The 27,475-nt window shown below is 39.5% G+C and overlaps 2 protein-coding genes across 3 annotated transcripts; both read left to right on the top strand.

Annotated features, from left to right (window-relative positions):
* Positions 1 to 5,383: 5,383 nt before the first annotated feature.
* dpagt1 (dolichyl-phosphate (UDP-N-acetylglucosamine) N-acetylglucosaminephosphotransferase 1 (GlcNAc-1-P transferase)) lies at positions 5,384 to 11,548 on the top strand. Its single transcript, XM_058383869.1, has 9 exons — positions 5,384 to 6,029; positions 6,569 to 6,689; positions 6,830 to 7,043; positions 7,194 to 7,340; positions 8,779 to 8,863; positions 9,011 to 9,199; positions 9,440 to 9,527; positions 9,685 to 9,840; positions 10,750 to 11,548. The coding sequence occupies exons 1-9, from the start codon at positions 5,875 to 5,877 to the stop codon at positions 10,813 to 10,815; spliced, it is 1,221 nt and encodes a 406-aa protein (XP_058239852.1). The 5' UTR covers positions 5,384 to 5,874; the 3' UTR covers positions 10,816 to 11,548.
* Positions 11,549 to 14,106: 2,558 nt separating this feature from the next.
* hinfp (histone H4 transcription factor) lies at positions 14,107 to 24,399 on the top strand. 2 transcript variants are annotated; one of them, XM_058383548.1, is made up of 10 exons: positions 14,107 to 14,173; positions 14,821 to 15,028; positions 15,559 to 15,788; positions 17,490 to 17,589; positions 18,195 to 18,347; positions 19,171 to 19,248; positions 19,728 to 19,848; positions 21,710 to 21,848; positions 22,148 to 22,272; positions 22,391 to 24,399. In XM_058383548.1, exons 2-10 carry the CDS (start codon positions 14,860 to 14,862, stop codon positions 22,680 to 22,682), a joined length of 1,407 nt encoding a protein of 468 aa, XP_058239531.1. In that variant the 5' UTR covers positions 14,107 to 14,173; positions 14,821 to 14,859; the 3' UTR covers positions 22,683 to 24,399. The 2 variants fall into 2 exon arrangements, with proteins under 2 accessions (XP_058239531.1, XP_058239532.1); XM_058383549.1 differs by lacking the exon at positions 14,821 to 15,028 and having other exon boundaries at positions 14,113 to 14,173.
* The last annotated feature ends 3,076 nt before the right edge of the window (positions 24,400 to 27,475 follow it).

Genomic DNA, 27,475 nt, shown 5'->3' on the forward strand with positions numbered 1-27,475 from the left:
TATCTTTTGGTTTTCTCTCAAAAAGTTGCGTCTTGCTTCGTCGCTGTTCGTCGTTGTTGTGATAAATCTTTGCCATGACAACCGAAGCGTCTGTTCTTAATGACGTATAATTTGATTCTGATTCCAATAGCAACGCACCCCCCCTTCCCCCAATTCCCCCCCCCCCAAACACTAGAATTGGTCCCAGGTTATACCGTGTCTCATTAAGCACAAAGTGATTGACCCGATGCTTCATATGAAGATTGTCCACAGAAAACTGTAGAGAAAAACATCCCAAGAACAGAATCAAGAGAATAATCACTCCTAGCATTCATTTAGTGTTCATTTCTACATCATCATTCTATACCACTCTACTGAGCAGATTTTAATGCCATGGTGGATAAAACATTCATCTAGAAAACTACCAATATTCAAATAGAAATCTTTAGTTTCTTATAATAAACGTATAATATGTATGTTTAATACAGAGATTATAATTAGACTTATGAGACATTTATTATATATAGAAAATAAACATACATTTTTAAAATTAATTCTATTTATGTTTGCTCAAATCTTCTTTCTTTCTTTCTTTCTTTCTTTCTTTCTTTCTTTCTTTCTTTCTTTCTCTCTCTCTGCTGAGTTTCTTAAAGTTTTCATGAATAGAAAAATTGAATTTAATAATTCAGCAATTTTAAATAATAACTGCATCATGTTTCGGTTATTTATTTAGTTTTTCTATGGAAGACACCGAATCATGTTTGTTGTTCTTTACTGTGTACTGAGCCTCAAATCGAGTCTCGATTATAAACACATGCTCGTGTTAGTTCATTAGGTCAGGAAACATTTACTAAAAATAAGGCATTTTACATTATTAAAAAAAAAAGTTATGTATATATGTAATTACATGTTATACCTGTATATAACTTCCACTTCTGTTCCTTTAGAGCTGTGTAGAGCAGCTTCCTGACCCAAAGTCCATCTCCTCTTCTGTTCACTAGCTCCCTGAGTGTCACAATCATGCCTATAATGATCTTGGCTATTAAATCAGGGGTTGAATGTCTTTGTCATGTCACACTCCAACCTGGTGGTAAATATGAAGCTCATATGAAAGTAAACACTCAGGACTTTAAAAGTTTCTAGTGGTTCATAAGAATTTCTGTTCTTACCTAGGCTACTAGTGGCAATATATTTAAAGAAACATTCCAAAAAACTTTTTCCACACAAGTGTTTCTATCTTCTAAGCAAATACTGATATCAAACCCATTTCTGCTCTCTGAGACGCTCCAAGGGCTTGATCATAAGCAGCTCAAATTTCATCTTCAACCACTGAATTTTGTCTAATTGTATCCCCACAGAGGGAAAACACACGTCTCACACTAAAAGCCCACTGAAAGTACTCATTCATATCAGACTGATTTTCACAACCAGAAAATGTTAGTTTATACTGAAGGAACATATGCAACATGTCCATTTCCATTCCACTGGTGTATTGGAACACGAGCATATTGATAGAAAGGGTTTATGCTCAGGTCATATTAATATAATATTTATTTTGTAATTATAAACAGGAAATGTTCAGCACCGACCCCAACTCCAACTATGCTTCTACTGTGGTAAAGCTGATCACCAATGTGCTGCCTGTCCTGAGAAACCCTCACATCAAGGCTCTAAGGTGGGCTGGATCTCTTGGTTGTGTAGTGTAACTGTTCCTATAACATTGCCCCTTGCTCATGTTAACCATTGTTTTGTAGCCCTAGTTGTCTCCGGAGTAGCTGTCAATCTTATAGATCATCAATTTGTGGAAGAATTGCAACTACCTACATCACCCTGCACCACCCCTCTCCACATCATGGCAGTCAACAACTGACCCATCAGAGAGGGCTACATCACCTGTCATACCGTCCCTGTCACTATGCAAGTGGGACTCTTCCACATGGAGAAACTCTCCTTTTATTTCACCTCCTCAACCACCAACCCAGTTATCTTAGGTTTTCCATGGTTCCAGGTACACAACCCTATGTTCTTATGTTGGGACAAAGAACTGACTCAATGGTTCCCATATTGCTTGAATCACTGCCACAATATTCACACCACCTGTCCATGCTTAACCACTTCTGTGGAGAGCCCAGCCCGCAACCAGCCTACACTCATTCCTGGGGACTAAGGCGATCACAGGGAAGTTTTTAGTAAAGAACAAGCCACTGAACTGCCCCATTGTCCTACTGCCCCCCAAATTCCAGATACAGTACACAGATCAGGCATAACATTATGACCACCTGCCCAATATTGTGTTGGTCCCCCTTTTGCTGCCAAAACAGCCCGTCGAGGCATTTTTGGGTGTGTCCTAGGCTCTACCATGCTGACTGCCTGCACCCTAGCAGAGTTGGAGCAGAAGTCCTCTCAGACAACATTTCCAAGACACTACGCACCATCTGACTGGTGAGTCATACCTCAGATCACAACTATGGTAGCTATGGTTCAACTCACCAGACTGATACAAGTGCACACATAGCTTCTTACTTTTACTCATAAAACAGGACCCAGGTTTAACTCATTCGAAGTGTTTGTCTTTAGTGTTGCACTAAAAAAATACGTTAAAAATCCCTGCTATATCTTGCTCTGGCTACCGTGCATAGACTAAAAGAGTTTGCACATCTACTCTTAGACCTATTGATTAATTTTGATAAAGTGTTGATTGTTGGAGATTTTAATATTCATGTAGATGACACTAATGATGGTTTGGGTCTCAAATTTATGGATTTGCTAAATTCCTTTGGGGTCAAACAAAACATTACTAGACCAGCTCATCATTTTAACCATACGCTAGATTTAATTATATCACATGGAGCAGATGCCACTGCCTCTAACTGCCATCACCTTTTAGTGTATACTCTACCTGTAGAACATATTAACCATTTCTCTCCATGTTATCGATTTGGTAGAACCATTATTCCGACCACTAAAGACAGATTCACAAGTAATCTGCCTGATCTGTCTCACCTTTTTACTAAACCCCTAAATGCAGATGATCTAGATGAAGTGACTAACAGCATAGGAACTATTTTCACCAGCACACTAGACTTGGTTGCCCCCATCTGATTAAAAAAGGTCAGAGATAAAACACCTGCACCATGGTATAATAGTCATACTCACGCCTTCAAGAGAGCAACCCGTAACCTAGAGTGAAAGTGGAGAAAAACTAAATTATAAGTGTTTAGAATTGCGTAAAAAAAACAGTATGTCCAGCTATAGACAGACTCTAAAAGCTGCTCGGGCCGAGCATATGAGCAAACTGATAGAAATAAACAAAAACAATTCCAGATTCTTATTTAGTACAGTGGCTAGAGTAACAAAACATCAGATATCTGAAAAGAGTACTCCATCACAGTTTAGTAGTGAGGACTTTATGAATTTCTTCACTGAAAAAATTGAGAGTATCAGGAAAAAATAATGGGTGTTGAACCTTTGATACCATCCTGTGATCCAGTCCCGCCTAAAGCTCCACATCTAGAGCTACAGTGCTTTACAGGTATAGGACAGGAAGAGCTAGATAAACTTATCACCATGGCTAAATCAACGTGTTTGTTAGATCCAATTCCAGCTAGATTGCTGAAAGACATGATACATACAAGAGCCTCTTCTCAACATTATTAATTCCTCGCTATATTAAGTCACGTCCCTGAACCTCTCAAGTTGGCTGTTATTAAGCCTCTTCTTAAGAAACCTAAACTAGACCCTAATGAATTATCAAATTACAGACCAATTTCTAACCTTCCGTTTAGAATATTAGAAGGTGGTGTCTGCTCAATTATGCTCCTTCTTACAGGAAAACAATATCCATGAAGAATTTCAGTCAGGTTTCAGGCCCCACCATAGTACAGAAACTGTGCTAGTTAAAATCACAAATGACTTGTTTTTAGCTTCGGACCAAGGCTGGATGTCAAAATTTGTCTTACTTCAGGGGCGGACTGGCCATCGGGAGCACTGAGACATTTCTTGGTGGCCTGACAGTCGTTCTAGCTTGCAGATTATATATAGATATGGATATAGATATAGACATAGGGCTTGGCCCCTTGTTTCCAGTGAAATGAACTCTTAATGCTTCAGCATACCAAGATATTTTGGACAGTTTAATGTTCCCAACTTTGTGGGAACAGGTTGGCGGCATGACCCCTTCCTGTTCCAACATGACTGCACACAAATGCACAAAACAAGGTCCTTAAAGACATGCATGAGCGAGTTAGAACTTGAACTCAACTGGCCGGCACAGACTCTTGACCACTTGAACCCGATAGAACACCTCTAAATTAGATGAGAGGGGAGCCTGTGAGCCAGGCCAAAACTGGGACATCTGCCTTTACATGCACATGAATGTAATATGGAGTTGGCCCACCCTTCGCAGCTATAACAGCTTCAACTCTTCTGGGAAGGCTTTACACAAGGTTTAGGAGTGTATTAATGGAAACTTTTGACCATTCGTTTAAAAGCGCATTTGTGAGGTCAGGCACTGATGCTGGAAGAGAAGGTCTGATGTTTCCACAAAGTTGGGAGCATGAAATTGTCCAAAATGTCTTGTTATGCTGAAGCATTAAGAGTTCCTTTCACTGGAACTAAGGGGCCAAGCCCAACCACCAACAACAGCTGAATTTAATGAATTGGAGGGCTGTCCCAAAACTTTTGGCAATACAGTGTAGCTTATCCTACAGTGTCACAGGGAGCCTGGAGCCTATCCCAGGGGGACTAATCAGCCAGTCAGCCTACAACACATGTCTTTGGTCTCGGGGAAGGAACCATGCACCTACCACCCCACCCCGCCCCGTCTCCTATTTTTTAGTAAATATTACTTTCTTTTTACTTAAAATAACTTATAGTATTTTCTACCCTTCTCTCTCCCCCTCTCTCTCAAACATCGTATTATTAATCTGGCACGTCAACCATAAAGAAACAATATTACTCTCATCTACAATGAGATAGTGAATGTAGTAAAGAATATGAACTTTATTCAACGTGAATGCACCTCCAAGCACATCGATTTCCGCTTGAGTTCACGCTTAAAAGGTCCGACGTCAATTAAATAATAAACATTTTTTTTTAAATAAACAGTATAAATAAAATAAACATGTGCAATAAAATATATGAACTATATGCTTTTAATACATCTCGGATTATTTAATATTTAATAGGTTCCATTAGTTTTTATCTGTCGAATTTGGACAGCAGTTTCAATAAAGTGGGTTAAAGTTAAACCATCTTGACTGGATGGATACTAAATTGCGTTGTGTTTTCGATACAGTGCACTATCTAGGATGTAAAATGTATTTCCTGTATGGCCTACGTAGTGCGCATGTCGAGTGTAGGTTACTCATTTGGGATTCAGCCGCGTCTTTTAGGCAGCGTTCATGTTGACGGAAGTAGACGTGGAGTTTTGGGATTGTGCAGCGGCTCGGCTGGAAACGTTGACATTTCTCTCAAGTTTAGCCGCTTCCCGGTTTCTAAATTATTTTTAATATGTTTTATCGCTATGGTCTAGAAACTGTTTCACGTTATTAAGCAAATGGACGTTTATTTGTGTTTAAAAAGAGAATGATAGGGGTGTAACACTATAGGGTTGAGGAGTTAGCTAGCTCGCTAAATTAGCTCGAGCTGTCATTCATTGGTCAGATGTGTGGCGTGTCGCGCGCTTAGAAGTTGCAAAACAACATGAAAGAAGCGTCGCGTGAACAAGCACGAGCTGCAGTAGTCGGATAACAAAGACAAGCATGACTATTTGTGAGTCTGGGTTTGTGCATTGATAGACAAAGTCAATTATATCGTCGGAAAAGTTGACAGGGAAGCGTTCACACCTGTCCATCCGTCACAGCTTCATTACTGTAAATAGGAGTTTTTCCAAAAATGTCTCCAGTCCCTTTGCTTCCCCTCATCATCAACTGCTGCATGTCTGTTCTGGGATGTTTTGCAACAATCAAGCTCATTCCAGCCTTCAAGGAACATTTCATATCTGCCAGACTCTATGGCAGGGATTTGAACAAAACAACAAAAAATGAAGTGTGAGTCTGTATTTATGTTTGATTAATTTATCCTGATGAATCCATGGCCAGTCATAGGAACACTGGCACGAGGCAGGAATACCTCCTGGCTGGGGCGAAAGGTCATCACAGGGGACCATACAGACACACACACACACACACACACATATGCGCACACCTTAGGGTCACCAGTCCAGCTATTGTCAACCCGAGTATCAAAAGGATACCCTCACAGGAGAAGATGAATAGCTTCATATACTGTATGGTGGAGTTTAGAATCAAGATGTGAGCTGACCTTGCCACTGTCCCTTTTGCTTACTTCTCAATGCCTTTAAAGCTGTTTGCCACTGCTGGACTATTTCATGTCACATTATTTAAAGATATTTATGAATCTTGGAAAACACAGTGTTTGTGTCCTCCTATTGTTGTAATTCTTGCACACATTGCATTCTTGCATGTGTGAACCTGGATATATCAGATCACTCGATCATTGATTCCTCCTGATAAATATAGAGCATCCCTGTTATCCCAATTTAAATACTTGTTTTCTATGCTTTCAGCCCCGAATCTCAAGGTGTGATCAGCGGCACGGTTTTCCTCATCATCCTTTTCCTCTTCATCCCTGTGCCTTTCCTCAGCTGCTTCGTAGGAGAGCAGTGTCAGCGTTTTCCTCATAATGAGGTGAATGTTTCAGTGTTGCTTGAGGATATGAAATGAGTATATAATAAACAGCACCCTGCTTGGTATTAATTCTCTTACCTAATGCTCTTATAGTATCTAAAGCATTTCTAACTCCAGTTCCTTTGATTTATTCTGTAAAGTTTGTCGAGCTGATCGGTGCGCTGTTAGCCATCTGCTGCATGATCTTCCTCGGCTTTGCTGACGACGTGCTCAACCTGCGATGGAGACACAAACTGCTGCTGCCCACTATGGCCTCGCTGCCTCTCCTCATGGTCTACTTCACCAACTTCGGCAACACTGTCATAGTTGTTCCCAAACCGTTCCGAGCCCTGTTGGGGATGCACCTCGACCTGGGTTAGCTGATGCTTTTATGTCTATGTATAACTCGCATGTTAATACACAGACTTGCTGTGTGTGTCTACACTGTTTAATATTGTGAAGGTGCAGCAACTTTAAACCATTTTAAAACCAGTGTAAGGATTTGCATTTCTTCTATCCTACCAGGTATCCTGTATTATGTATATATGGGAATGCTGGCTGTGTTCTGCACAAATGCCATCAACATTCTGGCTGGGATTAATGGCATCGAGTCCGGACAGGCTCTCTTCATCTCCGCCTCCATCATCATCTTCAATGTACTGGAGCTAAATGGTGAGGATTTGTATTGCAGCAACCAAACTAGCCTTTAAGAATAGAAGTATGGTTTGCATACCAGAGTAACTAGGATTAACTACTACTATTAACATGAGCATCGTCATTATGTACACCACAGATAATCAGTGGGGAAAGTTGTTGCTAAATATGTAACAGTCCATGTTGATACCAGAAATCACCAGAGTGTATCACAATAAACTACTGGCAATTTCTGTAAGAAAGAGTAGAGACAAAGGAAAATTATTTGATTATTAAGTGGATCGTCATACATACACTATATTGCCAAATGTTTTGAGAAGTCTGCCTGAATTTTTGACCATTCCTGTAGAAGCACATTTGTGAGGTCAGTCACTGATCTTGGAAGAGAAGGCCTGGCTCGCAGTCTCCGCTCTAATTCATCTCAAAGGATGTCAGGTTGAGGTCAGGAGTCTGTGCAGGCCAGTCAAGTTCCTCCACACCAAACTCGCTCATCCATGTCTTTATGAGTCATGCTGGAACAGGAAGGGGTCATCCCCAAACTGTTCCCAGTAAGTTGGGAGCATGAAATTGTCCAAAATGTCTTGGTATGCTGAAGCATTAAGAGTTTCTTTCACTGGATCTAAGGGGCCGAGCCCAACCCCTGAAAAACAACACCTGAATTCAATGATTTGGAGGGGTGTCCCAAAACCTTTGGCAAAATATAGTGTACATAGTGTCATAGATATCATGCAAAGCCTAAAAAAAAGCATTATTTGGTCTTAACTAGCCTAGGTTATGTAAACATTAAAATAGTTCCAGTTGTCAGGTTCAGGTTATGGCATTTAAAGGGTATCATTAATATAGAGCATGTGCTTCCATCACTGACCTGCATGATTACCGTAGTCATTAAAAATAAGCACGAGTTGCTGTAAAATTCATGCACAGGCCTGAAGCAGTGAAGCAGGTTGTAGTGGTACTGTTGTGTGTGAGAGCACTTCAGTTCTGCAAGTGCAGAGTGCTTCCTCTTGCTTCACTCACTCACTTTGCTCATGAGTCAGATTAATTACAGTAAAAGCCTTTTAAAGGTAAACAAAGTCTAAACAGTCTCAAAGTCTCTACAGTATCCTGACAGGGGACACAGTGTTTTTGTAGGTAACATGTTTGTCTCACAGCTCTGGGGTGGCGGATTTGATTCCTGCTTCTGATCTGTAAGTGCTGAGTTTGTGCTTCCACTGGGTATTAAAGTTTCCTCTGAACAAAAGCGATAGCCTGATTGATAGGCACAGTAGCACGATAGTGTGTGAATGTTAATTTATTAGAACAAGAAGAAACGAATTTGAAGCAATAAAAAAAACAAAAGATTTGTACTGGAATGTGAAAAAATACATGTAGCAACAGTATAGTAGGAAAGTGCAATTATATTATAGATATTCAGCATATTTCACACAAATAAACTCATATCTGCTTTTTATTCCAGGAGACTACAGAGATGACCATGTTTTCTCTTTGTACTTCATGATCCCGTTCTTTTTCACCACGCTGGCTCTCTTCTACCATAACTGGTTAGTTTGAAGTCTTTTCCGGTTTCGCGTTTTTCGAATGTGAATGCATCATTGCATTTAACTGCATACATTTGGTTTTGTTATAGAACGATTACAGGAAGTAGAGTTCTTGCTGTTCTCCATTGTTGGGTTCTTGTTTTCCTTTAGGTACCCATCGTCTGTTTTTGTAGGCGACACGTTCTGTTACTTTGCTGGCATGACCTTCGCCGTGGTCGGGATCCTCGGCCATTTCAGCAAAACCATGCTGCTCTTCTTTATCCCTCAAGTCATAAACTTTATATACTCCTTGCCGCAGCTCTTCCATATAGTTCCATGTCCTAGACATCGCTTGCCCAGGTACTACGGTCGATTTGTTGCATCTTCAAATCGAAATTTTTTGTTATACAGAATTTTCCACTTACCTCACATGTATTCACAAAGACATGTTTGATTTTGAAAGATTTTGGGTGAGATACATGTATAAATTGGATTTCTTTTGCTAGTTTAATGTTGAATGAATGCAGGACAATCTTTATTCCTTTAAATGAATTGAATTTAAATGTTCTTTTTGTTTCTACACATATGAACTTGTTACAGATTACAGCCAGACACTGGAAAGCTTGGGATGAGCTACTCGAAGTTTAAAAAGAAGGACCTTGGCCAATTAGGACAGCTCATAGTGAAGGTAAAGTACTTTACACTATCATCTGTATATGACCACAGTGCCATAGCTGTACTGTCACTCAGTTTGTTGATGTGTGAATAAAGCACATTAATATTTCACAAATAATTATTCATTTTCTTCATTAAAATGAGGATGCAGTTATTTTTCTGTCCTGCAGGTGGCAGAAACATTACGGCTGCTGGATGTGTGCAGGGGTCAGGAGGGAGATGATGAGTTTATGGAGTGCAATAACATGACGCTAATAAATCTAGTGCTCAAGATACTTGGGCCCATACACGAGAGAAACCTCACAGCCATTATGCTGTTAATACAGGTGAATGTGCAACTGCTCTGTATCATTGGTTATACTACTGAATTCTTGAATTCAGGATGTTATCAATATCAAGGGAACATTGTCTGAATGTACAGTTTTTGCACTTAATGACTGCATGAAGTCTGGAAACTACTGCCATCATGCTGGCTTAGGAGATGTTTATTTAATGTTTGTAGGAGTCAGACTGTCAGTAGGTACATTAATGTGTTCTCCATGGTCAGCTGACCACTCAATCAGATTGAAAAGCCTTTATGTGCACACCTCATTTATCCAAATCAGCTTGTTGATCTACACATATCACTAGGTATGTACACATGCTCACATTTTCATCGATCCGAATGAATTCAATCTGACTGCAGATTCCAGAAAGGACTTTTTATACTGAATGTACCCTAAACATTGCAATCCGATTAAAATGTTTGTGTACATATTAACCCGATCTAACCCCCATACAACGGGGTTCTTTCCAGAACTTGAGGTCAGATTGAATTCATTCAGATTGACGAAGATGTGAGCATGTATACATACCTAGTGATATGTAACGGTCAATAAGATTTTTTTAAGAGTCTTTATGGCAGAGAAATTTGCACTTTCTTTTGCACTGAGAAGCTAAAAAGGGAAGAACTGTTTATAGCAGTATAATAGAAGTGGTACCAGGGTTTTTTTGTTTTTTTCCAAAAGTGTAGCTATTAAGGGAAAACTAGTCATACTTTAATTAATAAATTGCAATTGTTAGTAAATTGCTGTGGTATAAGAGGAATAAATCACTTGGGGAAGTGCTGTTATTAGAAAATAATCAACTTCAGGGTGATAACAGTGACTCTGCTTTTCCATTACATTCCATTGTTCCATTACGTGCAATGCATCATTGTATTCTTGTCTCACAATAATTCTTATTCTTTCACACAGGTCTTTGGGAGCGTGATTGCTTTTGGTATTCGGTATCATTTGGTTCGACTCTTCTATGATGTCTAGCAGCAAGCCAGGAGAATGCATGAGAGCAAGAAGACGTTTCCACTTCCTTCCTTTAAAACAAACAAACAAACAAATGAACCTACTTCTATTTACCACTTACACAGGGATATGCTTACAGCATTGTTCCATGTAACTACTGTGTTTCCTATAGTCCTAAGTTCCTAAAGTCCTACTACAGTCTGGTTGTCAGGGAAAGGACTCAGTAAGAATGTACTCGAAGGAACAAGGAGTGTTGAGTTTAAGGCACTGAAGCAAATTTATATTTGTGCAATCATTTGTTTAGCTTAACAGGAAGAAGATAACAATTTCATTATTATTTTTATTTTTTTATTTTTTTCATTCTGATCGTCCAACCAAATTCATTGTACTTCTGTAAAAATTGGCCTTGAAAGGAAGTAGAAGTGATACTAAATATCAGTAAACACCCACAACCGAGTCGATATATTATGGTGTAGTTTGGAATTTGAGTTCTTTGGGTTTTATTCTGCATGCTTCTGTGTAGTAAAGGAAATGCAGAGCAGCAGAAAGCTAAGTATGGTTTGGTGGTTAAAAGGTTATTCACTCTTTCTGGTGTAAAATACGGTGAATCCGGAGGTATTTTATAGGCATTATTCTATGCATAGCTCTAGTTTTCTTTATCTGAAAAACACTGAACCTTTGATGGACATGTATAAGTTGGATACAAGCTGGTGTGTGTCAGAAACCTATTAGAGAGTTTGATTTAAAATTAAAGGTTTTTAAAAGAAGTTCACTGTGATCCCTTTTATTTCTGCTAATTGTACACTTTCACAGTTCTCCAATCCAATTAATTTATTTTAATAGGCATTGTGGTTTAATTCTTTTGGCATCTTCAAAACCTGCCTTTGTAACAGATCTATTGTATTTATGTATAGCTGCATGTTTGTGCATGCTGGGGTTTAATGAGCAGATCATCTTACAGGTACTGTGCCATTTAAACTGACATTTAGCAGGCGTGGTTGTCAGAAATTCTACAGTTGCTTTAGTGTCTCTAATCAACAACATCCACATGTTCGTTCATTAGCCTAGGGACTACTTGTACCACTGAGGTAAAACATTATTAAGTATAATCAAAAGACATTTAGTAGATAATTTGAAATAATTATCTATTATAAATTCCAATTCCATGGTTTCGTGAAGAGGTAGGTCTTAAGCCTCCATTGGATGGCAGTCATTGACTAGCTGTTTGGCAGTTAGAGGAAGTTCATTCAACTACCTGCCTGTCAGGACAGATAACTGCACTGACTTCCTTTTACCCTGAGAGATGATGGGTCCAATCATGCCATGCTAGATTCGTGGACGGACTGTGCTGCATGTGTTTTGAGGTAGGTGAGCGTTTGTCCGTGTTTGGCTTTCTAATAAGCATCAATGTTTTAAAAATTATGTAAACAATGGGGTGGTGCAGGAGAACTTGGGCAGGTTCTGAAATAGTTGCAGGGCAAGCTGGGGAGAGTCCAGTCTTACTGAACATGCAACTGAGTGGTTTCTATTATATTGGCAAAGGTTTTGGGACGCCTCTGCAAATCGTTGAATTCAGGTGTTCCAATCACTTCCATGGCCACAGGTGTATAAAATCGAGCACCTAGGCATGCAGACTGCTTCTACAAGCATTTGCTCTCAGGAGCTCAGTGAATTCAAGCGTGGTACCGTGATAGGTTGCCACATTTGCAATACTAAATATTCCACGGTCGACTGTTAGTGGTATTATAACAAAGTGGAAGCAACTGGGAACTCATCCACGAAGTGGTAGGCCAAGTAAAATCACAGAGCGGGGTCCAGTGCATGCTGAGGCGCTCAGTGCACAGAAGTGACCAACTTTCTGCAGAGTCAATAGCTACAGACCTACAAACTTCGTGTGGCCTTCAGATTAGCTCAAGAAAAGTGCACAGAGTGCTTCTCGGAATAGGTTTTCATTGCCGAGCAGCTGCATTCAAGCCTTACAACACCAAGTGCAATGCAAATTGTTGGATGCAGTAGTGTAAAGCACGCTGCCACTGGACGTTTCTCTGCCTGGCAATCCACTGTACTATTCTAGGTTTGGTGGTTACCAGGAGAACGGTACTTGCCTGCCTGCATTGTGTCAAGTGTAAAGTTTGGTGGAAGGGGATTATGGTGTGGGGTTGTTTTCCAGGGGTTGGGCTTGACCCCTTAGTTCCAGTGAAAGGAACTCTTCAGCATACCAAGACATTTTGGATGACCCCTTCCTATTCCAACATGACTGCACACCAGTGACCAAAGCAAGGTCCATAAAGACATGAATGAGCGAGTTTGGTATGGAGGAACTTGACTGGCCTGCACAGATTCTGGACCTCAACACGATAGTACACCTTTGGAATGAATTAGAGCAGAGACTGGAGCCAGGCCTTCTCGTCCAACATCAGTGCCTGACCTCACAAATGCACTTCTAGAGGAATGGTACAAAATTGTGTTAAACACACTCCTAAACCTTGTGGAAAGCCTTTCCAGACTCCATATTAATGCCTATGTCATTAAAATTCATGCGGCTGTAAAGGCAGACGTCCCAAAACTATTGGCAATATAGTGTATGTATAGAAATGCCCAAATCCCCTTAGATGCCAAGGTTGCACGCAGTGGTCAGAACTGAGAGTTGACCAGGGATATCATAGGCACAAGGATATTAAGCAGAGATATTAAAAACTCATGAGCAGCATTTAAGGTTAACAGCAGAGCCAGTATAGGGGCAGAATTGAAAAGGACCCAGCTCTGATCCTTGTGTAACACCACTGTAGAGTCTGCATGGAGCAGATGTAGATGCTGGCAATAGTACATTAGTACTGACCATTGTATAATAGTACAATAGTACATTAGAACTGTCCATTACATAATAGTACAATAGTACATTAGTACTGACCATTGTATAAGAGTACAATAGTACTGACCATTGTATAATAGTACAATAGTACATTAGTATTGACCATTACATAATAGTACAAGAGTACTGACAATAGTAAACCACAGATTAATATTATGTGCTTGTTCTCATATTTCATTTTATTTTTTCTTTGCCAACAATTCATTCACTTGTCTGGCGTATGTTCAACATGACTTAAGGTTAATAAAAATGGATTAAGAAATGTGTTATTGACCATCTGATTGTTTATATGTTTATATGCAAAAAAAATCCAATCAATTGTGCGCCTCGACTATCACGAGAAACGGAACCGCTTTTAGACAACACACGTTTGTCGAACGGAAGAACATTTCAAATGGACTGAGCAGGCCAATCTGATTGGCTCGGATCTGAAAGGGGCGGGGACGTGGGGGATTCGTTTGTTTGTGGTGGGCTGGAGTAAGGAAATGTTGAAACTAGTGGAATCAGGTGAGTTGTTTTTGTACAGATTGAGAATATTAAAACAACTGACCACAGAAAAGAAACAACAGCGGGAAGTGTCCACTTCATTTATAATCATGACGTAAACATAAAACCCCCTTACATACCGGTAGAGCCGCTTTATCATGTTTCACGTGCTAATTAGCCTGCTAGCTCACGATGGATTTCTTTAAATGCATAAACTTCTAATGTCTTTAGAAACTATTCGGTTACATTTCCGCCAGATTTATAAGGCGTGCTTGGTGAAGGTTAGATAATCTGGTGAATGTATGATCTCTGTCGCAATAAACACTAATACCAAGTTACCTGCATACTCCATTAGTACACATTAGAGGAGGGTGATATAGCAGAATTGTCGTGTCACGGCAGCAGCAATACATGATTTTCTATCTTCTATCAGCAAAGTTATCGGTGATAATGTTAATTTCATTTGGTGTCCACATATATTAAACGATTTCAGTCAGTCCCGGGTTACTGTGAGTATGAATGGAACCGATATTCTGGCGTATGGAGTTTTTTTTACGCATGCGCACATCACTTTTGAAATTTCAGAAAAAGCATTTTGGGTTGTAAATTGCAGTGATCTCGGTAGCATATGGTCATAGACGACACCGAAGTTGTTTTTTGTGTTGCAGAGACTTGGGAAAGGTTAACGTCCAGCTAGTCACTGAGTGATGGCTCCACCAGGCAAGCGCGCTCCCCGTAGAGAGGAGTTTGCGCTCGAGTTAGCTTGTGAGTGGGGTTCATGTCAGGAGACCTTTGGTGGGATGGAGGAGTTCTGCCAGCATGTGGAAGTTCATTACCAAGACATCGCTACAGAGAGCGAAGACCCGGATATACCAGGTGTGTGTGTGTAAAATAGTTAATGTCTGTCATCAGTCTTACCAAGGCTATTTTCACAAGGCTAGATTTCAACATTGGGAAGACTACAAGGGATTACTACTCAAATGTGAACACGTATTTGGGAATAGAACCCCTTATTTCTTTTGCTTAATGTCGCTGTTTAATGTAGGTTGGCAGTTTGACCATCATCACTTCCAAATACTTGAGAGACTGGTTAAGGCAGCAGCACAGTGCGAGCACATTTTTCTAATATTTATGTTGTTTACTGAAGATTCAGAGCACAGCCCATCATCACAGTCACCACTCATTCTAATGAAAAAGCATCAAATTACACACTACCACTTGCAATAGATTCTTTCCACTAGTTCCTTCTTTCTCTACTATTGTCGTCTAAAGAATACACAGAAGAAACCTCTCATGTTACATCGAGCTATAGTAAAAAGTCATTTAGGATTCATTGACAGAATATAAAGATATATTAGTGTTCAGATTACCTGAGACAGTATATGTTTTTTGTTTTTTTTTTCCAGAGGAGGTTCACAGCTGCCTATGGCAGGACTGTGGCTTCTGTTCAGTGGAGTGTGATGGAGAGTTGCTGAGGCACATGCTTTTTCACTGCTACCACACCAAGCTGAAGCAGTGGGGGTCAGCAATGCTCAAAGCTCATCCAGACATGGGCAACTGTTCAGTGGGTCTCCAGAACCGCAACATTGTGCCTGAGGTCCAGGACAGCTTCCTCTGCCTGTGGGAACATTGTGAGGTGAGAGAACTCTCTTGTATTTAAAAAGAAAAGTTAATCCTTAGTATATCCTTATTATATACATTCTCTGTTCACTTTAATAGGAGCACATTCTCATTCATGCAGTTATCCAATCAGCCAATCATATGGCAGCAGCTCAGTTGTTGCTGTCATAAGTTTTAGATACTGCTGATCTCCTGGGAATTTCACACGCGATAGTTTCTAGAGTTTACACAGAATGGTACAGAAAAGCATCTCAGAACGCACAACACATCAAACCTTGATGTGTATGAGTCACAACAGCAGAAGACCACATCAGGTTCCAATCCTGTCAGCCCAAAACAAGAATCTGAAGCAGCCATGGACACAGACTCACTGAAAATGAATAACTAAAGACTGGAAAAGATTAGTTTTAGTGGGTCTGTGTCCAAGATAACCTCAGGGCTTTTGCTATTGTAGTTCATCAAGATCATCCACCTCTGATGTTTTGTACATTCTGAGATGTTTCTCTGCTCACCACAATTGGATTTTTATGAGTTTCTATATCCTTCCTGGCAGCTTGCTATTTTCTTCTGGCCTCTCTGATTAATAAGGCATTTACACCCACACAACTGTTGCTTACTTATACTTACTGTTGCTTACCATTCTGTGTAAATTCTAGATACTAGAATTCCTGTGAGATCAGCAATTACAAACATCAAAGCTATGATTAAAGTAACTAACATCACATTTCTAATATGTAACATTATAAACAAACCAGAATTACAACTGTTCACTCTTTAACAATAACCTTTTTGTGTGACAGACTTGATAGTTATTTAACATTCAAACACTAAAGTAGTATACACTGATCAGGCATAACATTATGACCTGCCTAACATCGTGTTGGTCCTTTCTATCAGAACCAGCATTAACTTCTTCAGCAATTTGAGCAACAGTAGCTCGTCTGTTAGATCAGATCACATGGGCCAGCCGTCGCTCCCCACGTGCATCAATGAACCTTGGTCGTCCATGACCCTGTCTCCGGTTCACCACTGTTCTTTCCTTGGATCACTTTTGATAGATACTGACTACTGCAGACCGGGAACACCCCACAAGAGCTGCAGTTTTGGAGATGCTCTGATCCAGTCGTCTGTCCATCACAATTCGGTCCTTGTCAAACTCACTCAAATCCTTACGCTTGTCCATTTTTCCTGCTTCTAACACATCAACTTTGAGGACAAAATGTTCACTTGCTGCCTAATATATCCCACCCACTAACAGGTGCCATGATGAGGAGATCATCAGTCTTATTCACTTCACCTGTCAGTGCTCATAATGTTATGCCTGATTTGTGTATTATAAACCAATAGGTTGGTTATACATTATTGTGCAGAGAAAATGTAGAAAAGAACAAGTAAAAAAAAGTCATCATTTTGAATTGAAAAATCACTGCACAAATGTCACAAATTTCTGCAATAAGACATGTTTCATATAAATAGTTACTGATTGCCTTAACAGCTGTCCTTACAAGTTATTAGTGTTTTGGAAGAAATGTGTCTAAATGATTGTCTATGGTAATCAGTGAATATGAATGAATAGGGATAATTCTGGGAGAATGTTATATTACAGAAAGGGAATTTGGAAGTAATGCTTTGAGTACTGTATGCTTGTATAGAGTTCTGTTTAAATTATGTGGGGGGGAAAAACATTCTACTGGATGCTGTCTTTTTGTACTTACAGACGAGTATGGATAACCCAGAGTGGTACTACAGGCATGTAGAGATGCATGCACATTGCCTAGAAGCCAATAAGGAGAACGTACTGTTCTGTGGCTGGAAAGGTAAGTAATGCTAATCAATACAGTGTCAAATGTGGATCTTTAAATACGCAGCAAAGTTTTATCAAAAACATTTCTATGTAATAAAATCCTTCACAGATTAGACCGAATGAGGTCTAATATTCCACTGAGCACACACTGACACTCCTTTGTCACAGGCTGCAGGCCTGCTATGTCACTCAAATTGGGAGCCTGTGACTTTGACTGTAGCAAGGTTGCTGGTTTTAGTATTTTAGAAACTGTTGATCTCCTAGGATTTTCCTCACACTACGGTCTCTAGAGCACTCAGTGTTGCAAGCAGAAACGCCTTGCTGATGAAAAAGGGCAGAGGAGAATGTCTGTAGGTTAAATTCGTGTTAACCAGAAACAGGATTCTGATGTTATAGTAGTACAGATTTAGTGAAACTGGATAGCTGAAGAATAGGCAATGTTTAATGATTAAGTATTCACATGTCTAAATTCAGTGAGTCAATGTCCTTCCAGCTTTGTGTTCTTGTCTGACAGCAGTAGTTTCTGGTGTGGTCTTCTGCTCTGCTTCTGCTTCTTCTAGCCTGCCCAGCTTAAATGCTCATTGTAGTTATTTTATTTTATTTATTTATTTTTATTAGATTGCGAGGCCTCATTTAAGGGCCGGTTTAAATTACGGGAGCACATGCGGAGTCACACTCAGGAGAAGCTGGTGGCTTGTCCAACCTGCGGTGGAATGTTTGCCAACAACACCAAGTTCTTCGACCACATCAGACGACAGACCTCTATAGAGGGTAAGGAATGCAATGGAATGTTATACACCGATCAGGCATAACATTATTAGCACTGACAGGTGAAGTGAATAACACTGATTATCTCCTCATCATGGCACCTGTTAGTGGGTGGGATATATTAGGCAGCAGGTGAACATTTTGTCCTCAAAGTTGATGTATTAGAAGCAGGAAAAATGGACAAGCGTAAGGATTTGAGCGAGTTTCACAAGAAGCAAATTGTGACGGCTAGACGACTGGATCAGAGCATCTCCAAAACTGCAGCTCTTGTGGGGTGTTCCCGGTCTGCAGTGGTCAGTATCTGTCAAAAGTGGTTCAAGAAAGGAACAGTGGTAAATGGGAAGTCAAGGCTCATTGCTGCACGTGGGGAGTGAAGGCTGGACCGTGTGGTCCAATCCAACAGACGAGCTACTGTTGATCAAACTGCTGAAGAAGTTAATGCTGGTTCTGATAGAAAGGTGTTAGAATACACAGTGCATGACGGGTCAGGGCTGTTTTGGCAGCAAAAGTAAAAATATTAGGCAAGTGGTCATAATGTTATGCCTGATCGGTGTATGTAACATCATCAAATCTAGTAATCTTATTTAATTACAGAGCTTTTTTTCACACATCAGTAGGTGATTTATGTATATTGTTTCTTAATATATTGATTAGTCTTAATTTTCTTTTTTGGTGTAATTTTAACATTCTTATTCACCTTTTTGCTCAGTGTAAAAAAAAAAAAAAAAAAAAAAAAAAATGAAATAATCAATAGAGGAAATATTAACGTTTGACTTTTATCGCTTTATTTCTTGTCTGTATTCTTGGCACGCTGCTGTCTGTGTAGGACAAAGGTTTCAGTGCTCTCATTGCTCAAAGCGCTTTGCCACTGAGAGGCTGCTGAGAGACCACATGAGGAATCATGGTATGTTTTATGCCTTTGCCGTGCATAGAATTAGTGACCCAAATAATTAATCGCACACTGACAATACATTGCCTTAACCAAAGAAAATTTATTCCAAGATGAAAAAACTGTGTCGCCCTGCATTTCATGAAGCATTTATTTAGAATTATCAATAATTTTGTTACATGTGTTTTTGTTTATTATTTATTTATCTATTTAGAAAAAAAGTAGTTCTAATAAGAGTTTCTTTCTTGTTAGTGCAAAGATAGTTTGTCCTATTTTTTGAGTGTAGAATTATTTAAAATTATATTGTGAATTATTGTGTGTAAATATTTATTTGCACAGTACAATTTCATCTGTGTTTAAAGTCTCCCTTCATCATGCTTTTACTCAAGATTAACATGATTATACTTCTTTTATTCAGCAAACACACCTTTTTGCAAATTTAATGTTTATACATCAGGATACATTTGTGCTCATGGGATTCTCTCTCTGAACAGTAAACCATTATAAGTGTCCACTGTGTGACATGACCTGCCCTTCGCCGTCCTCTCTGAGAAACCACATCAAATTTCGCCACAGCAACGAAAAACCCTACAGCTGTGACTACTGTGAATACAGGTAACAAAATTACTCATGGCCTCTCTTTTAACAAGGGACAGTGTTTTGTCCAGTAACACAGTAGGGTAGAGATCGGTCAGTTAAAAAAAAAAAAAAAAGACTGATGGTTTGATTGGTGGGGGACGTGGTAGCTTAGTGTTTAAGGTGTTGGACTAGTAATTGGAAGGTTGTGAGTTCGAATCCCAGGTCCACCAAGCTGTCACTGCTTGGCCCTTGAGCAGGGCCCTTAACCCTCAATTGCTCAGTTGTATAAATGAGATTTGGTGTCTGCCAAAATGCCAGAAATGTAATATAAATGATTGTATCCTTTGTCAAAGCTTTGTATCAAACAGTGTGATAGATTAGACAGGCATATGAGCCTTAATGACAGTAGTCTTATAGCATCTCACAGGTCTTGTGTGCTCTGAGCATTATGAACATTATTATGTTGTAGTGTATTGTACTGCTGAAGTACATTACTATGGTCTTGTGGCTGTCTTTTTTCTTGCACATGTTTGCACATGCACTTTATGTAGAACTATGTTAGTGTATTTAGTTCTATGCTGTCCTCTGTGTTCCATGTAACACCATGGTTCTGGAGGAATGTTGTTTAATTTCATTTTCTACTGCACTAGCTGAATGATAATAAAAGCCCATGACCTGTCCTGAAAATGATACAGGCTAATAGTTAATCATGTCACATCAAAAACTGTGTGTTTTAAATGAATTGCAAGGTATAATCCAATATATTGCCCATGTATGATGCACTATATGGCCAAAGGTATGTGGACACCTGACCATCACATCTATATGACCTTGTTTAACATCCTCTACTCTTTTGATTCTGTGGGATTTCTGTGAGGTCTTAGTGTGTCTATGGGTGTCAGTTGGTGCCCATTTATCCAAAAAAAACATTTGTGAAATCAGGCACTGATATTGGATAGGGAGTCCTGGCTATCAATGGACATTTAAATTCATCCCAAAGGGGGTTGCGCTTAGTCTTCTGTGCAGATCACTGGAAGTTTTCCACACCAAACATGTCAAACCATGTCTTTATAGACTTTACTTGTACAGGGGACAGTCATGCTGAAACAGCAAAGGGCCTTCCTCAAAATGTTTTTGCCACAATGATGGAAGCAATAATTAGTCTAAAATGTCTTTGTATGCTGTAGCATTAAAATCACTCCTTCACTGGAAATAAGGGGCCACACCCAGACCAAGAACAACAGCTCCAGATCATTATCCTTCCTCCATCAAACTTACTATTAACATTAGCATACTCCTGGCATCTGCGAAAGCAACATCCGTCTGTCAGACTGCCAGAGAGTGAAGCGTGATTCAGACTCTGGAGAACACTTTTCCACTGCTTTTCCCAGAGTCCAGTGGTGGTATGCTTTACAGCACTCCAACTGAGTATACATCTGCTCAGCCATGGAAATCCATTTCTTGATGCTTTTGATGCACACTTCTAGTGCTTCTGTGGGCAGTTTGGAATTTTGTAATGAGTCCTGCAATAAAGGCGCATTTTTACCCCGCTCTGTGAGTTTGTGTGGTTTACCGCTCATAGATGCATAATAATAATAAAAGCACAATAATAGCACTTACAGTTGATCGGGGCAGAGCTAGCAGGGTCTTGTCATGAACATTGCATAAACATTAGTGCCAAAGGTAGCATCCTATGACAAGTCACTGAGCTCTTCAGCAAAACCAATTTTACTGTCGGTGTTTGTCGGCATGTGCTTGATTTTGTGGATCTGGTAGAAATCAAACACCTGACCTCAACAGTTAGTAGGGATGTCTTACACACAGTTTTGGCTGTATAACATAGTTCTACATTCTACATTGCTATGTGCTCATCTGTGTACGTTGTGTGTTTCTTCAGCTGCAAGAACTTGATAGATTTGCGAAAGCATCTGGAAACGCACAGCAGTGAACCGGCCTATCACTGTGACTTTGCTGATTGTGATTACTCCACCCGCTCGCTGCACTCCATCAAAAACCACTACAAACGTGTACACGAGGTGAGCCGATCAGATCAGTACTGGAGCATGCGTGTGTTGAGCCAGTTAGATAGAATCAGTCACTATAAGCCTTGTTAAAAATGCACTATGGACTATCTGCCAACCTAATTGCTCGGTTCAATAAATGTACAACCAGGGATCTAGCTGAACATCTGGACCAACAGGTAGGTCTGTATGCTAAATTGGGGATAAACTTATCAGGTAGTATTATGGCAGATTGGTAGAGTTAACCGTTCAAATGATCAGATAATGATTGGTTTGTTTGTGTGCATGTAAATCTGTTGTGTTGCATTGTTTAGGGAGATTACACTCCACGTTACAAGTGCCATGTGTGTGAGCAGTGTTTCACCAGAGGGAATAACCTCACCGCACATCTACGCAAGAAACACCAGTTCAAATGGCCTTCAGGGCATCCCAGGTTCAGGTAGAAATACTGCTTTCTCTTAAAACTAGTTCAAATTTTATTTTTAAATTTCAGATTTTTAAGAATCGAATCACCGTTTGTGTGTGTGTGTGTGTGTGTGTATTTGTCTGTCCTTTAGATATAAGGAGCACGAGGACGGTTTCATGAGGCTGCAGCTGATCCGCTACGAGAGCGTGGAATTGACCGAGCAGCTGATGCGGGAGCGACAGGGAGAAGGAGACAGCAGTGAATCTGTTTCTCAAACACAATGCCTCCAATCTGTGGAAGAGTCAGGAGAAACTGTGCTCCCTGTAACCGTAGATGAGAACAACAAGATGGACACATCCTCAGAAATGGATTTAAATAGGGAAGAGTCTGTGATGCGACAATTACAGGATACGGCTCAGAAGCTGGGCATGGAGGTGGTCTAAGACCCCTAGCTTGAAATTAAATGAAATTAAGTCCAGAGCGTCAGGTCTATTGCTCATGTCTTATGCACTATTAGAACAAATTGACTTGTTTCTCAGCAGAATTGTGTGTGTGATTTTAGCTCAGAGCTGAGGTGGACGATTCATTCCTGGACCACTTTTAGCACACTGAACAGTTTTTACGCAACAGTTGCTTTTGGTTTGATATTAAAGGTGCAGTCTATAAAGGGTTTCTAGACCTTCGGTCATCATATCATTTTAAAAGGACCTTTGTGATTTCCATATTCATGATATTGTCATGTAATGGATAGGTTTTTTTTTTGGTTTCAGGCTTTTGTTTACATTCAAGCACAATCTGCTTCTTGAAACTACTCATTTAATGTCAAGTGTACTACTGATTAACTCTGATAGCTCTATTCCAAGGAGGAGTGGTTTCTAATTTGATTCCAGAGCTGTCTCTAACCAGTGGGAAAAAAGAAGAAAAAGAAAAAGATGTCTTCTCTGGAGAATGCAGGGTGGTGACGTCATTCTTCACACAAAGGTAGCATTACACAAACAAGGTCTGATTGTTTTTATGTGAACAGACAGAAATCAGACCATTTCTATTAAAATATGAGATTGGAATGAGGACATGGTAAAAATGTTCTAAATTATGACAACATTTATTTGCATTGCTTTCATTTGTTTGTTTTGAACTGGAAAAAAATGTCAAATGTAAGTGGATTATAAATGGATTTTTGGCTTTAATATAATGGATGTCATAAGTAAGTGCTTCTGTTTCTCCTTTGCTTGTTGTTCATAGTTTGTTTTAAGGTTAAACTCGTGACCTAACTGTACATCAGTAATTACCAGGTAGCTAATATCATAAAGAGGGTAAATTACTGCTGATGCCATGCTGATATGGATCACTGCTGAGGGTAAAATCACATGCGAAATAGGCAGCTAGAAATGATCAGGATTTTTCCAGGTGCTGCAATATAAGAATATTATAACCTCCTAAAATGTGTCTCTGCAAATGCTGAATAGGAAGCAGAATAGGATTCCAGAGCATGTAGAATAGTCCAGGTTGACTCTGAAATGTACTGCACTGAGCTGTTTCACATTTGGCTTCATAAATATTTCATTTCTGGACTCGGTATGCTGAAGCAAGTAGAAATATTTGAAATACAAAAAGGTTCAAGAAACAATCAGTTTTTCCTCTTTTTTTCCATTTCAAAACAAAAATGAAAGATTGCAATGCACATAAGACTGGTTTACACATTTGTTGTTATTGATATTGAAAAGCACAATGTATATAGTGGAAAAGCACAATGTAAATAGTCGCACATTTTTTAGCTTATGCTACGAAAGGCTTCAAATATTCATCTTGTTGGATTACTGGCTTTTGATTATTGTGTTCTATAAATTATTTGTTTTTAAAAATGATTTTATGTTTCGTATTGACATGCTGTGTAGTGTAAAACTGACATTTTTTATTGAATTAGTGTGAAGAATCATTCTTTGGTTTGTTTCCATCAGCACAGCCTTGACCCAGTTTAATCACTCACAATTAAAGCCTGCATATCAAGTGTTCTAATTTGAACCCGTGACATTCTCATTTGAGTCAATTTGGTAGTATTTTATTCACTATGCAGCAAATTTTTACGTTCTGTTTACAATCTAGCTTTAAATTTCCAGCACAGTTTAATGTGATTTGTAATAAATCGCAATGATAAGTGAATCAAGTGTGTTTTCTCGCTGCTTTATTAACACTTCTTATTTTCTTTTTATAAATGCTTTTATCCAGACCCAAGAGAAGTGCTTTTTTTGTCTCCTCGTAAGACATTATGCTAATGCAGAGTCGAAAAAGATGCATAAAGGCACTTCCTAAAACGCAAGTTGGTGCAAATAGACAACCCGTGTACAGAAAATCTGTGAAACAAATATGCTTTTAGCTTAATGAAATGTAAAGTTTCTATATATGGTATGTATTAAAACTAAATAAAAAAAATAAATCTAAATCGGATCAATATTTAATGTGATCACCCTGTTTCAGCCAAGCAGAGTTCCTAAAATACTAATAAAAAGCAACCCGGTACAGACGTCTCGACCGCTCTTATGATGTTAAGTGTCATCTATTGCTTAATTTCCTCATTTCTTTAATGACATACAAAATTTTGCTCAGTAAAATGCATTTTTGGAAAATAGATATTTCTTGCTTCAAATTTCTACTTTTTAGATATTTGACAAATCCCTTTTGTGTTGACCATTTAATTAAATGTATCTTCTCAGAAATGATTCGTGTCTGGCTCAGACTCCGACTCGGAGAAACAATTCACAAACAAATCAATGTAGCTGACCGACATCAAACAAGTCAGACCAAGACAATGTCTCTTTCCTGTTTATCTATTCATTAAGTTGGTTGTCAGTGCAGGCCTTTGAGACTTGTTTGGGGCATGACCTTAGTGTAAACACTGGTCTGAATCTGTTTGGAGGTTGAAAGCAACTCCAAGATTATAATTTTAATACATACACCGATCAGGCACTGACAGGTGAAGTGAATAACACTGATTATCTCCTCATCATGGCTCCTGTTAGTGGGTGGGATATATTAGGCAGCAAGTGAACATTTTGTCCTCAAAGTTGATGTGTTAGAAGCAGGAAAAATGGGCAAGAGTAAGGTTTTGAGCGAGTTTGACAAGGACCGAATTGTGATGGATAGACGACTGGATCAGAGCATCTGTAGCTCTTGTGGGGTGTTCCCGGTCTGCAGTGGTCAGTACCTATCAAAAGTGGTGCAAGGAAGGAATAGTGGTGAACCGGTGACATGGGCAGCCAAGGCTCATTGATGCATGTGGGGAGTGAAGGCTCGCCCATCCGCTCTGAACTAAAAGACGAGCTACTGTTGCTGAAGAAGTTAATGCTGGTTCTGATAGAAAGGTGTCAGAACACACAGTGCATCGCAGTTTGTTGCTTATGGGGCTGCATAGCTTCAGACCAGTCAGGGTGCCCATGCTGACCCCTGTGCACCACAGAAAGCAACAACAATGGGCATGTGAGCATCAGAACTGGACCACAGAGCAATGGAAGAAGGTGGCCTGGTCTGATGAATCATGTTTTCTTTTACATCTGTTTTAGCAGCAAAAGGGGGACCAACATGATATTAGGCAGTCCGTCGTAATGTTATGCCCGATCATTGTATTATCACACAGCAGACTATTTAAATTTTTATCATTTTGTTGGGGATTTGACCTTTTCCAAATATCTCTGTTTAAATGTGGACGGCTACAGGAAACCGCTGGGGATCTCTTTTTTTGCCCCGTATTTCTGTCATCAGGAAGTAAAGAAGGAAATATACATAGGGTTTAGAGAACACGTGGACGTCTTTTTCAGCCCATGTGATGGATAATCCTTTCTATCCTTTAGTTCTTGTCGTGAAAGGCCACACACTAACTGTTGACTAGTATTTAGAGGTCAAATAAGGATTTTTGTGTAGTAAGCTTATATGTGGCTATTTTTATATTTAGGTGATTATATACATTACAGTTATATACTGTCATTATAACTATTCCCCACCTTGAATAGTCTTTTTGTGCCGTTTGATAAAGATTAGTATGCTCACAGAGCTTAGCGTATCCTAATTGGCTCTTAGTCATGCTCTAGTTCTTACTCTGCAGGTTCCAGAGAGTGGCTAGAAACCATTAGCTCACAGCATCTTAAGCTCCTTTCTGATCGATATATTACCACATTTGGGAACAGATTGACAGGAATGAAGGATTAGCTATTTGGATGGCAGTGAGTGGTGGAAAGAATGAGCTGAGTAAATTTTCATAGAGAAGGACAGACAATTTCTTTTATCACTCATTCACACTCTTCTGATCATGAGACCTGAAGCTTTTTTAATTTTGCTGTTTGTGGGCTCATCGTTTGGGATGTCCAGTCTAATTCCAGCTGTGGAACTGAACGAAATGACATCAACGGAAATGACAACAGAAATGACATCAGTGAATGAAGACCAGGGAAGTGGTAAGACATTTAATGTTAAGGCATCTTATTCATCACCTAGCATTTATTTTAAAATCAAATGATATAAGTACAGATGTCTGAGTTTCTAATGTACTGTATATGCATGTGGACCAGGATTGGTGGAAAATGAGCTGACATAAATATGCTGATCTGGGACAGCACCTTTTTGTTTAGGAGGATGTAGGGGAAGACACAGAGAGCTCAAGAAGGACACGTGTGGAGACTCAAGTTGTTGCTGGCTGGGCTACAAGTCTCTCTGCAGGGGTATATATGTTATTGTATTATAGTAAAACACTGTTGAAATCTGATTCTAGGTTATATTTAAGTTTCTATAAAACGAATTTACATTGGCACATATCTGGCAGATGCTCCCCATATACAGAAGTCCATCCAAAGCTGTAACAAAGCTGCTGCCAATTTTCATTAAAAAGCAATTCACAAGGTGAACACATTTAGAACAGAGGTTGCAGGGTCAGTTTGCCTCACAAGCAGAAGAGGACTTAAAAACGACAAATTACTACTTTAATTAGCACAATTAGATGTGGTAGATTAGTGCTGACAGTGTGGTAGTTTTCCAGATGCAGAGATGAGCAACCGTGTATAATTCTGTAAGTGGTTTGCTCTGTGCTATGGTTTGTAGTACTACTTTTGTGATAGACAGCCAATGTAAGCTCCAAATAACTGTTTTTGGTCAAATGGGTTATATGTATCATAGCTGGTCCTGGACTCTGACCCAAACTTCCTAACAGGCAAAGAAAAACATTTCACTATGATGATTAAAGGTTTCTTCT

The sequence above is a fragment of the Hemibagrus wyckioides genome, linkage group LG28 (genome assembly GCF_019097595.1).
Source record: "Hemibagrus wyckioides isolate EC202008001 linkage group LG28, SWU_Hwy_1.0, whole genome shotgun sequence".
NCBI classification, from domain to species: Eukaryota; Metazoa; Chordata; class Actinopteri; order Siluriformes; family Bagridae; genus Hemibagrus; species Hemibagrus wyckioides.

Excerpts from the sequence above, each read along its gene's own strand:
- dpagt1 (XM_058383869.1), top strand. The coding sequence starts at position 5,875 with ATGTCTCCAGTCCCTTTGCTTCCCCTCATCATCAACTGCTGCATGTCT. Across the intron at positions 7,341-8,778 it reads CAATGTACTGGAGCTAAATG|GAGACTACAGAGATGACCAT; the intron begins GTGAGGATTTGT and ends TTTTTATTCCAG. Across the intron at positions 8,864-9,010 it reads GCTCTCTTCTACCATAACTG|GTACCCATCGTCTGTTTTTG; the intron begins GTTAGTTTGAAG and ends GTTTTCCTTTAG.
- hinfp (XM_058383548.1), top strand. The coding sequence starts at position 14,860 with ATGGCTCCACCAGGCAAGCGCGCTCCCCGTAGAGAGGAGTTTGCGCTC. Across the intron at positions 15,029-15,558 it reads CGAAGACCCGGATATACCAG|AGGAGGTTCACAGCTGCCTA; the intron begins GTGTGTGTGTGT and ends TTTTTTTTCCAG. Across the intron at positions 19,849-21,709 it reads TGTGACTACTGTGAATACAG|CTGCAAGAACTTGATAGATT; the intron begins GTAACAAAATTA and ends GTGTTTCTTCAG.